This window comes from Macrobrachium nipponense, chromosome 13 (assembly GCF_015104395.2).
Source record: "Macrobrachium nipponense isolate FS-2020 chromosome 13, ASM1510439v2, whole genome shotgun sequence".
Taxonomy (NCBI): Eukaryota; Metazoa; Arthropoda; class Malacostraca; order Decapoda; family Palaemonidae; genus Macrobrachium; species Macrobrachium nipponense.
Genome location: NC_087206.1, coordinates 56,522,512 through 56,536,252, shown reverse-complemented (window position 1 = coordinate 56,536,252; position 13,741 = coordinate 56,522,512). Strand labels below are relative to the sequence as shown.

The following is a 13,741-nucleotide window of genomic DNA, read 5'->3' as shown; positions in this document are numbered from 1 at the left end:
CAAGGCTCAGCCCCAACAACAGTTTGTTCTGCTACAGAATCAACTGACTCAACAGCCTTCAAGTTTGGCCGCTCTTGTAACTTCCCCAGCTTTCAACGCCTCCTTTGAATCACAAGGGGTGTTTCAAGGCTTCAATAGCATGCAAGGAGTAGCAGAGCCTTCCGACAGAGGCAGAGGCTTCAGAGGAGGCAGAGGAAGTAAGACCTCAACCAGTCAGTGAGACTCTGCAGGTGGGTGACTGTTTCTCTCCCGGGACCATTGGACCTTCAGTCCATGGGCCTACAGTATAGTATCGAAAGGTCTGGGGTGGAAATGGAAGAAAGGGCCTTCTCCACCAGTCAGTTTTCACCAGACTCCAACGACAGACCTGCTAGACTATGCCAAAGATCTTCTTCAAAAGAAGCCAATAAAGAAAGTCAGTCGCCTGAAATTTCAAGGACGTCTGTTCAGTGTAATGAAGAAGGACTCGGACAAACGAAGAGTGATTCTGGACCTGTCCCGTCTCAACTCTTACATTCAATGCGACAAGTTCCGCATGCTGACCGTCTCGCAGGTGCGGACCTTACTTCCCCGTGGGGTCGTCACCACCTCTATCGATCTTACAGACGCTTACTATCATGTACCGATAGCAAGAAACTTCTCTCCATACCTAGGCTTCAAACTAGGAAAACAAGCTTACTCGTTCAGTCATGATGCCATTCGGGCTCAACATAGCGCCCAGAATATTCACCAAACTAGGAGAGACAGTAGTTCAAGAACTAAGCGCTCAAGGGGTAATGTTAGTAGTTTACCTAGACAACTGGCTCATTTGGGCAACCAACGACGAGGAATGTCACAAGGCAACAGCCAAAGTAATAGAATTCCTAGAATACCTGGTTTTCCAGATAAACAAGGAAAAGTCCCGCCTCATTCCGGCGTCTCGCTTTCAATGGTTGGGAATTCAATGGGACCTAACTACACACAAACTATCTCTCCCACCAAAAAAGCGCAGAGAGATAGCGAAAGCTACGAGACAATTCCTCAAGAACAAACGGGCTTCTCGTCGTACCCAAGAAAGAATTCTAGGTTCTCTTCAGTTTGCCTCAATAACAGATGTTCTGTTGAAAGCCAGACTGAAAGATATCAATCGAGTCTGGCGGAAAAGAGCCAACAACAAGTTCAGAGACAAAATCTCCTTGATTCCACCGATATTAAAGAAAAGACTCCGTCCATGGACAGAAGTTTGGAGTCTCTCCAAATCAGTACCACTACAATTTCCCCCGCCGTCTCTGATAGTCCACACAGACACCTCTCTGAGCGGTTCGGGGGGCTACTCCCAGTACAAGAAGGTTCAAGGAACGTGGTCGAAAACATTCTGCCAGTTCCACATCAAAGTCCTAGAGGCAATGGCCATTTTTCTGACCTTGAAACGACTAGCTCCAGTCAAGAACATTCATGTAAGACTAGTCTCGGACAGCGCAGTGATAGTTCATTGCATAAACAGAGAGGGCTCCAAGTCGAGCAAAATAAATCATGTAATGATTGCGATATTTTCGTTAGCAACGAAAAATCATTGGCACCTGTCAGCTACTCACCTGGCAGGAGTACAGAATGTCATTGCAGACTCTCTATCCAGAACAACTCCGCTGGAGTCGGAGTGGTCCTTGGACACAAAATCATTCCATTGGATTTGCCAACAAATCCCGGGCCTTCAGGTAGACCTGTTCGCCACGGAGTCCAATCACAAACTTCCGTGTTATGTGGCTCCCAATCTGGATCCTCTAGCTCACGCCACAGATGTGATGTCCATAGACTGGAACAATTGGCAGAAGATTTACCTATTTCTGCCAATAAACCTCTTGATGAAAGTTCTGCACAAACTCAGATCTTTCACAGGACAGGTAGCATTGATAGCACCCAACTGGCCGAAGAGCAATTGGTTTCCTCTTTTACTAGAGTTGAATCTCCGTCCAAGACGGATTCCCAACCCAAAACTGACTCAAATAGTACAAACTCGGACTGTGTCAGCTTCCTCAAGAATTCTAAATGCCCTAACTTTATGGACTTCATGAAGTTTGCGGCACAAAAGGATGCTAGTGTTGACCCACTAAACATCCTGTTCGTGGAATCAGACAAAAGAAAATCAACACTCAGGCAGTATGATTCAGCAGTGAGGAAGTTGGCCATCTTTCTAAAAGAATCAGATGTCCATAAGATGACTACGAATCTGGCAATTTCATTCTTTAGAACTCTGTTCGAAAAAGGCCTAGCCACTAGGACCATTACTACGACTAAATATGCCTTAAGGAAGATATTTGTTTGGCTTTAATATTGATTTGACAGATTCGTACTCCTCGTCTATCCCCCGAGCATGTGCTCGTCTGAGACCGGTGGACCGTCCTCACACGGTCTCCTGGTTTTTAAATGATGTACTCAAGTTGGCCTCAGATACTGATAATGAATCATGCTAATATATAACCCTTCTCAGGAAAACATTATTTTTAATGAGCCTGGCCTCAGGCGCCAGAATATCTGAACTGTCGGCTCTCTCTAAAGAACTAAATCATATTGATTTCCTCCCGTCAGAAGAAGGTTCTGCTCTCCCCAGATCAGAAATTCCTAGCAAAGAATGAAGACCCACAAAACAGGTGGTCTCCATGGAAGATTGTACCTCTCCCACAGGACCCATCATTATGTCCTATCGTTACATTAAAATCTTATCTGGGCAGAACTTCTGAAACGTCTTCAGGTCCTCTTTTTATTAGAGAAAAAGGCGGAACCATTTCCTTGAAGGGAATCAGACAACAAATTCTTTATTTTATTAAACAAGCCAATCCGGATTCAGTCCTTCATGTCCATGATATCCGGGCAGTGGCTCCTCAGTTAATTATTTTCATAATATGAACTTCGAGGATCTTAAAAAATATACGGGTTGGAAATCCCCGACAGTATTTAAACGCCACTATCTGAAGAATTTAGAGGCCCTTAAATACTCAGCAGTAGCTGCAGGGAGCATTGTCTCCCCTGATATGGCCTAGTTTTATAACTCTATTTTTGTATTCTATTATTTTGCTATTAATTTTTCTTTTGATACTCACTCTCACCTACCTGCCTCGCTTGTAATCCCTGCCTGTCTGCCTTATGTTCCGGTCTGGATTGCTCTTTAACCCACTCCTGGACATGTACATAGTTCATAATTGGTTGTTTGTATTCCTTACCTGTTGTTTTTCCCAGGATAGTATGGATTTGGTCATATTTGATCCCTTTTTTACCATTTGTAACTTGCTATTTTTACATTGGTTATTAAACCATAATTTTAAGAAAATTTTTAATTTTCCTTATATATCGATAAAGTTTTGTGATTTACCAAGCTTGTATAGCCAATTCTCTGATACTATTTCCCCGGCCGACACAGGTAGAACCCAGAAAAGGGATTTTGACGAAGGAAAAATTATTTCGGGGGAAGACCTGTGTCGCCCGGTGAACCCATCCCTCTCTTCTCCTGGTCCCCCGCCCTTTAGCTGGCCCAAGCTTGGGTGCGTAATTCAGGAATGAGCTTTCGGGCAGATGTTGTAGTAGTATCGAGCGGAAGGTAGACATTTGTGATGGCACCTATCTAGAGAGGGGTTTTGAGAAGAGACTTCTAATTGGCAGAATATCTTTGGTAGTGGCTTCCACTCGCCCTTGTCTATACCGACACCCTTAATGGGTGAGCGAGCTGGAGGTAGTAACTTCAGCATTCCATTTAGCTTTTTCTCTGGTATATTTAGCATCTATTTATACCTAGAAATGTGTGCTACAGGAACATTTCACCGAGCGACACAGGTCTTCCCCCAGAAATAGATTTTTCCTTTGTCAAAATCCCTTTTTTGTGGGGGAATCAGTGGACATAAATAAAGCATTTCTCATTGTTGCAAAGTCACAATGTAAGGATAATGGGGGTTCACCACATTCAAAACATACTGAAGTGTTTGGAGAAGATTTAAAGGCTCCACTACAAATTCTCAAGCCTCAAGTGTGGATAAAGTCTAAGGACTTCAAGGTACTTTGTGATGCTGACCTGTAAATTGGACTTCCATAATCTACTTTGGATAAAACTAGTGCTTTGTATATCATGAGTAATGTTTGTCTCTTAGCTTTCCAGTTAAGATGAGTGTCAAACACCAAGCCTAAAAATTTTACAGTATTACTAAACTGAATGAGGCTATCACCTAATTTAAGATCTATGCCTTGATTCTGTTTCTGTTGCTTGGGTTTTCTCTACCGAGAGCTTAAAGCCTACTGACAAAGTCCAGTTGTGGATGTTTTTGATAGCTTTATTAAGAATTCTTTGTAGATGACGAAGACTGCTTGAGGAATAATATATAGCAAAGTCATCTACATACAAGCTATTTTGTACTCTCTGTGGTAAATGCTTTATGATGTTATTAATAGCTAGAGCAAAAAGTGTTTCAGTCAAAACACTCCCTTGAGGGACTCCACAGTCTAAATTGAAGGAGTCAGAATATACATTTTTTATTCATGTTTCAAAAGTTCTTGATGGATAAAATTCTCGATAAAAATTGCTAAGTACCCTCTAAAACCATTTTCGTGTAAGGACTTTAAAATTGAGTATTTCCAGGTCGTATCATATGCTTTTTGGATATCAAAGAATATGGCAACTGTATTTGCTTCCGTTCAAACCCTCTTCATATATAATTTTCTAGATGGGAAAGTGAATCTAAAGTAGCTCTTTCAGATTGTGAGCCAAATTGAGTTGAAGACAAAGCTTTATTCTTACGTAGGCACCAATTTAGTCTATAATTTACCATTTTTCTAGCAATTTGCACAAGCAACTTGTCAGGGATATTGGTCTATAGTTTGACAACTGGTATGATTATAGCATGTTTCCATGCTTTCGGGAACATGTGATTTACCCATAAATGATTATAAAGCTTCAATAAGTATGTTTTTGCTAAAAGAGCCAGGTTTTTTATTATCTCAAAATTTATGTTGTCTTGGCGCCTGGAGCAGAACAGTTACAGTTAGATAAAGCATAATCAAATTCCTCTTCTGTGAAAATCTAGTTATAATATATATCCTCTAATGTTTCAAAATTTATTGGCACAGCTTCACGGGCTTTAATGGTTCGAAAGTGATCATCTATATTGATTATACTACTTATTGCTTCGATGTTACGCCCTAAAATATTCAAAATTGCGGCACTATCATGTACTACATTATGTAATAGTGCATGTCTCTGAGATCCAATATGAGATCCATTAATTTTCCTAAATTTGTCCCAGACTTTAGTTATTGAGGGTACATCAGATATGCTAGATACATACTTGTTCCATGACATTATTTTTCCTCTAATGGCTTTCCTTCTAAATCTTGGCGAGATCCGATTGTAATGAGGTTTTAGTAGACTGATTTCTATGGTAATGTCTACAAGTTTCTTGGCAATGTTCTCAAAATTTAGAGGTCTTTTACTTAAGGCATTAAATCTATTATGGATGGTTTTTAATCTTCTAACTATAATATGTTTTTCTTGTATCAGGTGGGATAGTGTGTCAGACCACCAGGGTACAGAATGTTTCTTAGGAGCAGTAGTTGACTTAGGAATAGATTCGTCAGCTGCTGTAATTACAAAGTTTGTGAAGAAGTCTACAATCTCATCATGACCTTGTACTGGTGTAAAAGGAGGGATCTGGCTTGTAAAAATAATTTTATACTGGTCCCAGTCTGCCTTATCTACATTATATCATGGGATAGTTGGTGTTGGGGTATGTCCCAAACAGGATACTAAAATTGGAAAATGATCACTAGTATATGGATCATCTAAAACATTCCAATCAAATCTGTCAACTATGTTAGATGAGCAAATACTTATGTCTATGGATGAAAAACTTCCATGGGATTTTGAATAGTAAGTGCTAATATCTCCATCACTTAAAATGCAAAGATTATGATTATCAATCATATGCTCAATTTTGTTACCATGTGAACCTGTTTCATTGCAAAAGGAATCCCATAATGGGCTGTGGGCATTAAATTCTCCAACCATTAAAAAATCATCACTTTTATTAGGTAGTAATTGAGGTAGATTTTGTAAATCAAAATTACATGAAGGTTGATTGTAAATATTATACAAATTAAAAGTAGATTTGTTAATATGTAGTTTAATTCCAGATAGTTGGAATTCAGAACTTTTAGTCAATATATTTTCGTAAGTAATTCGGTTATTGACGTAAATTGCTGTTCCTAATGTATTCATATCAGGAACTGAATGTGATGCCAATGTATAATTGCCTATTCATGAAACATTTTCATTTGTATGTTGCAAGCATATTGCTATTGGCTCATATTATTTTAACAATCTTTGAATTTCTCCAATTTGTAATGGTGTTTTTAAACCATTTACGTTCCATTGAATAATATAAGAGTTGAATGTTATTGAGCATAACATTATTTCTGCGTACTTTTGTGGTTGCATAGTCATGTAAAGATGCAGGTTTCTTAATATTTGACTCTATGTTAAGTCTCTTGGTAATTGGTCCTTGGAACTTTTATTTCTGTTTTATTTTCTCCAATAAATGTGCTATACCTCTAGCATTTAATGAGCGAGTTTTAATTAGATGGTCTAAACACATACAATCTTCAGAGTGTTTTTCTAGATTTTCCTGTTGGTTTTTAGTTTTGAATTTGACAAAATTATTAATCCTAGTAGTGAGGCTGCTTGTAAATGGAAGTTTCATTGTATTAAACTAAACAATGAAACATTCATTACATCCACATGATTTATCATGAGTGGATAAGGTATTCATGTTTTGAGTGATTGAGTGTGTCTTGTTTATTTTACCAAGACTAGGAGAGGAGTCTATTTCAACAGAGGCGGCTTATTGATGAATATTGTTAGATGGTCGGGGTTGAGGATGAGTTAAGGATATTCCTCTTTGTCCAATTATGGGTGATGGACATATGAACAATGTTATTTTCAATGTCTGCATTGGAAAGTACTGTCTCTATACATGAAGTATTGGCATCATGATCATCTAAGGATGATAGAGCAATATATTTGTTTTTGATCATTATTTCAGGTATTAGATTATCAGATATTTGTCGAACCTTATTTTTTAACATATTTTTATAAGATGGATTTCTGCTTGGGACAAGTATCCCTCTAACTTTTAACTCAAGCTTAGCCTCTCTTGCTGCCATTCCAGTTCTACTCATCAGTAGTTTTAATTCTGTATTGTACATACAGAATGGGCATTCTTTTGATTTGCATGATGAGAAAGTCCACAATTGGCACATTTAATATTTGGGCAATTCTACTCTGTTCTATGTTCTTCTGAACCACACACTGCACATATTTCTTTATTTTGGCATTTCTTGAATGTGTGACCAAATTTACAACATTTTTTACATTGCAGCGGTTTTGGTACATAAGGGCGTATTTTGACCAAGTACTTTAATCTTTGCTGGTAAATTTACAGAGATTAAAGAATAGAAATGTATGATGCTTATAGCATTTGCTAGCTACAGTGGTTTCATGGCAAGCTTTCGGTAATGACAAAATGATTATAAACCAAGAAGGTCAGAAGTTTTCCCCCCTTTCATTTACACTTAATTCTAATGATTTTACACTTAATTCTAATGATTTAAAATAAGTTTAAGTCAACCCATTGTATTTGCATCCTTGAGATTCGCGAGTTTTTCTGTGTGACCTATCTAAAAATTATTCGCAGGTGTTTCCATTGATAAATATACACTAATTAGTGCATTTTGATAATATTTTTATGACAAAATACATTTTTTGATACAAAATGATTTACTAATTTTCAAATATTAATATTTATTAATACTGTATTAAGTTTAAAAAGATTAAATGATTTTAGATGATAATAATAATAATTCTCTCTCTCTCTCTCTCTCTCTCTCTCTCTCTCTCTCTCTCTCTCTCTCTCTCTCTCTCTTTTACTGACATGTATGTTTTTTGTATGATAAATAATTAATTTACTAGTTTTCAAATAATATTAATGTAAACAAGAATAATACCATTTCATAAAAAAATACTATAGTGATTGGTAAGATTTTAGTTTATATATTAGAAAATTATGTAAGAATGAAGGAAACCCCACTCTTTTAGCATAGAGACTTGGAGAGAGAGGAGAGGGTGGAGCTATCACAATGTCAAGAAACCTGACAGCAAGGGTAGGGATGTTCTCTCTCTCTCTCTCTCTCTCTCTCTCTCTCTCTCTCTCTCTCTCTCTCTCTCTCTCTCTCTCTCTCTCTCTGTGGAAAAGATATATGTATGGCGGGGGAAGAAGTGTTGCCTATAGAGGTTCATTTCAATATTTTTATATCGTAAGGAGTTATTCCCTCACTCTCCCTCTCATATGTATTCTCTATGTCTCTGAAATAATTCATAATTTCATTCTTGATAGTCAAATATATGATGTTGCCTATTCAATGCTCTCTCTCTCTCTCTCTCTCTCTCTCTCTCTCTCTCCTCTCTCTCTGATGATATTAATTCATTTCAAAGATTAATACAGTAATAGAATAATAATTATATTTGATATAGGATGATACTTTTAAGTTATACATTTGATATTTGAACTTTCAAGATAGGCTGTTATGGGTATTTCTAGAGAGGGGTTCTAAATATTCACAGATTCTAGCTTTTCGGGGGGGGGGGGGGGGGGGGGGGTGGGGGGGGGGGGGGGGGTAAGTATGCAATGCCCGCGTATATGGGGGTTCACTGTCTACTGATGTTTTATACATTTCATTGGCATATTTTAAGATTTTTAGCAACTGCTACCATAACCTATGCTACCACCATGTTTTGATTCCAAAAATATAGAAACGTAGCCTAGGCTCATGGCCAGAATCAAAACTGGAACATTATATGGAGTATATGCTAAAATCTTAAGATATGCAGTAAAAACTGGGGTTGAACATTACATGCAGTCGAATATTACACACGTATATACGGTACATCCCTGACCATCATCCCAAAACACCAAAAGTAATCCTTACATTACAGTACATATTCTCCTACTCCTGTTACTCTTAAGTAGACTATATTCACACTAAAACACTTATAACTGCCTATTTTAACAGTTCACTGCCAAACTTGACAGTTCAAACAAAAATATATACCTCAAACTATCATCCCAGAACACCCTAACATCCTTTCAAAGTTATGCGGCAAAATTAAGAAGTCCCAGCCTAAAACTGTTACTTTCAAGTATCCCCTATCATTCAGACGTACATTTGCTTTGACCTACAGCATCATATCAACTTCCTAGAGCTGATGGCTGTCATTTTGTCTCTCAAAAAACCTCCAGAAAAGATACATTTTGTTGGTTCTAGACAACATGACTGCAATGTCCTATTATATTAAGAGGTTGGGACGATACTTACCTTCTCTCAATGTAGGAATGGTAGCCATTCTTCATTGGGGCAAGCAAGGAAGTGGTACTTGTCTGCAGTTCACAATGTAATACAGTAATATCCTGAGCTTACAATAGTTAGGTTCCAGGACCCCCCCCTCACGTAAGGGAAGTTTTGCATAAGTTTGGCACGGTCTCTAAAAATGCTAATAAATGCTTACTTCTAGAGTTTGAATACTAAATATGACCTTAATCATGCTCCCGAAGTAATCAGCTAACTTTTAAATGAAGTTAAAAGTTACTGTAATTTGACTTGAAAGTTAGTTTAATACATTACCCTATAAAAGAAATAACTGGTGGCGTAAAAATAGTTACAAGATCTACTATGTACGTACGTATCCATTTTCGTACGTATACAGTAGTGCCTCAGGATACGAAATTAATCCGTTCCGAAACAGCCTTCGTGACCTGATGTTTTCATATCTTGAGCCACATTTTACATGTAAATTGCCTAATTCGTTCCAAGCCCTACAAAAACACCCCAATAAATTTTATAATAAAGCTAAATTGACCAATAAACAATGAAATACAACAATTTGGACCATTCAATACCTAACTTAAACTACATACACTACTATATGTACCTGTAAATAAAGTGTTCAGTGGTCCCCCGTATTCGTGGGGGATGCGTACCAGACCCCCCGTGAATAGTTAGAACCCGCGGAAGTTTGGAAACCCAATAAAAAGGCTAAAAATAGCATATTTTGTTAGTTAAAACTGAAGAAAAACCCACTAAAAATTTTTATACTTGGTTTTTTTTAATAGTTTTTTCACAAAAAGTTCATTTTATGATGAAATTGATAAAAAAACCAGGAATTAGTAGATATTTCTCATGGAAAAATACTGCGAATGTGCGAATTTTCCGTGAATAATGCGGGGAAACGTTACCGAGAGAAATCCGCGAATGTGTGAGTCCGCGAATCCGGAGAACGTGAATATGGGGGGTCCACTGTATTAGTGTACATGGTAAAAGAAATACTGTACGTACATACGGATGTAGTAAAATGTGGAACCTTACCTTTCGAGTGAGGCGATCTTTGAAAGTGGCGACAGAGGAGGACAAATGGCAGAAAACATGAACACTTAACTTTACGAAACACATTAAAAAATGGCAGAAAACATTAACACTAAAAATTACAAAACACATTAACAAATGGCACAAAGCATTAACACTTAACTTTATAAAAAACTTAAAATTAAATTTCTTTTTTTTTTCCTTTTTTTTGATTTTTACTTTTTTTTTTTTACTTTTTTATACTTTACGTTTTTTTTTTTTTTTTTTTACAAAATTTCAATTTCTTCACTTTCAACTTTCTGTTTTTTCGTATCACATGGATCTTCTGGTTTGCTTACTTCTACTAAAGGCCTCTTTAAAAAATAACTACCCAAGGAAGATTGCTTCTGCCTGCTTTTCACAATGTTCCTGAAACGACTCAGGCAAACGTCAACGAACTGCGCAAGCATATGACCTGTGTAAGCCTTTTTGGGGTGTGGTGTCTCTTTTCTACAAATGATTGCACCTTATGAAAAGCAGCTAGAGCATCCTTAATTTCTGCCGTTGTCAAAGGGTCCTCCTCCTCCTCCTCGCCGCTGCTAGAGAACTCTTCTTGAACCACGTATGTTGCATGGCCTCCAACTCCTTCAGGTCATTTGTCGTAAGCTCCTCTTGGTGCACCTCGAGAAGGTCATTGATGTCGTCCTCGTCGACGACCAGCCCATGGACTTGCCGACTGCAACGATCTCATCAAGATCTGGTTGCGAAACAGTTTCAGGATCGTCAACTGTTTCTGAATCTGCATCAGCTTCGCCCACGTCGAATCCCTCGAAGTCTCGGGCGGATATGGCATCAGGCCAGAGTTTCCTAAACGATGAATTCAAGGTTCGCCTTGAAACTTCCTGCCAAGCTTGATCGATCAGTTGGATCATATTGCGATGTCGAAATGCTCCTTCCAAAATTCAGACAAGGTGAGGTTTGTGGTATCGGTGATGTCGAAACATCTCTTGAAAACATGTTTCATAAGCAACTTCTTGAAGTTCGATATCACTTGCTGGTCCATGGGCTGGAGGAGAAGGGTGGTGTTAGGCGGAAGATAAAGAACCTTGATGAAAGAATACTCCGCTAGGATATCTTCCTCGAGGCCAGGAGGGTGAGCAGGGCCATTGTCCAACACCAGCAGGCATTTCAAGAGGGAGGCGCTTCTCTTCCAAGAATTTCTTCACTGTTGGGCCGAAACACAGATTTACCAACTCGGTGAACAAAAGTCTCGTTACCCAGGCTTTTGCATTAGTCCTCCACATCACTGGAAGCTTCTCCTTTAGCACTTTGTGGGCCTTGAAGGCTCGAGGAGTCTCCGAATGATAGACAAGTAGGGGCTTCACCTTGCAATCCCCACTGATGTTCAAACAAAGTGCGAGCGTAAGCCTGTCTTTCATAGGCTTATGCCCGGGTAGCTTCTTCTCTTCCTCCGTGATGTACGTCCGACGAGGCATTTTTTTCCAAAAAAGGCCAGTCTCATCACAGTTGAAGACTTGCTGAGAAATGTAGCCTTTGTTGATCATCATCTCGTCGAACGTCTTAATAAAGGCTTCGGCCGCTTTCGTGTCCGAGCTGGCCGCCTCCCCATGCCACACCACCGAATGGATGCCAGTCCCTTCTCCATTACCTTCGGCCTGGGCAATCAAATCGCCAAAAATAGTGCTGGCATTGTGGCTGATTGCTGTCTCGGATATCGTATCGCCAGCGATTTCTTTGTCTTTTATCCATACAAGAAGCAGCCTCTCCATCTCGTCATGCACATGGCTCCTCTTGTTGGACAAAATAGTCACGCACTTGGAAGGTGTAGCTGCTTTGATGGCTTCCTTCTGCCTAAGGATGGTGCCTATCGTCGACGGATTTCGGCCGTATTCCTTAGCGATCACACTCAAAAGAATGCCAGCTTCATACTTTTTGATAATCTCCATTTTTGTCTCCATAGAAAGCATCCTCCTCTTTCCGTGAACTTCAGCAACTTTCTTGGGAACCATGACTATACTGTATGTAAATAAGTTATGTAGTATACTAATTAACTTCTCACACAACACGATAAAGTAGTACAATGAAATCACTAACACGAATTTACGCTAACAAATGAAATCGTGTATGTGAACAAACAAATTCCGCGTGCGTACGATAACGATGCTGCTACAGAGTGGCCGAAGAAGAACATAGAGCATGATGGCAGAGATGCTGACCAATATGAGAGCAGGATCTTATGGCGGTAACTAGCATTAGGAACCAATGGGAAAGTGGGAGGATGGTGGCGAGTCTACTCAGTTGGCGGCGCGCGAGTTTTAAAATTGTTCTCGGCAGTCCGGGCGAATCTCAGGACTTTACAGCAACAACCTTTCGTAACACGAATTATTTTCGTATGTAGAGCCCAAAAATTCTTCGTATTTGCTTTCGTAACTTGAATTTTTTGTAAGCTGGGACTTTTGTATATTGAGGTACCACTGTACAAGAATTGTTTTAGTAGAGTATCAGATACATATAAATATTTTTTCCTTGTACTATTAGGATCAACATGAATGTATAAATTAATTAAAAAGAAAATGTTAAACAACCAAGACTTACTGTATTAATAACATTATGGGAATGTTTATTGGGCGTTTATGTAATTTTTTTATAGAGAATTTACTCAATTTGGATAATTTTCAGGTTCAGTCAAGTCTTGGAATGCATTAACAACACATTGTGAGCTATGACTGTGCATTAATTTACTGCTGTTAAGACTTGATTACACCATACTAAAAACATCAAATCCTTCCAAAGATATAACATACATTTTCTAGCATGATTCTTTATGATTCATTATAACTGGGTTGTACTGAAATGAGATCTTTTGTTGAAGGAAGGAAATCTTAATTCTTAAGAATATGTAATATATGTACACATAACTCACCTGATTTATGGATATATTCACAGAACTCCCTTTTTTCACAGTAACCTTCCTTAAATGCTTTACAGTTATACATTTTGTAGATATTGGGGTGATACCGAACTTCAAAACTGCTGTGACTCAATGGACAAGTATCACCTTTGGGACACTTGGATGAGCTTCCATAACTAATGTCCTTACACAGAATTGGCCTGGAAAGAAACAAATTACTTTTGCCATGAATATTAAATTCTAGAAAAGTACAATGTAATGCACATGGAAGAACAACCAAAAAATATGGGACAAAAACCTTTCAAAGGCTCAGCACATGTTCAAATGGTAATTGTACTCTGAATCACTCAGCACCACAAAATTATCATAGGAAAGAATATAACAATGCTAATAATTTTT

At 38.4% G+C, this 13,741-nt stretch overlaps 1 protein-coding gene across 1 annotated transcript in view; it reads right to left on the bottom strand.

Moving 5' to 3' along the window:
• The window catches only part of LOC135225796 (uncharacterized), a 205,054-nt gene that overhangs the window by 55,755 nt on the left and 135,558 nt on the right, over positions 1 to 13,741 (bottom strand). The window contains exon 4 of the mRNA XM_064265286.1: positions 13,355 to 13,542. Coding sequence (XP_064121356.1) covers positions 13,355 to 13,542 — 188 coding nt within the window. The remainder of the gene's footprint in view (positions 1 to 13,354; positions 13,543 to 13,741) is intronic.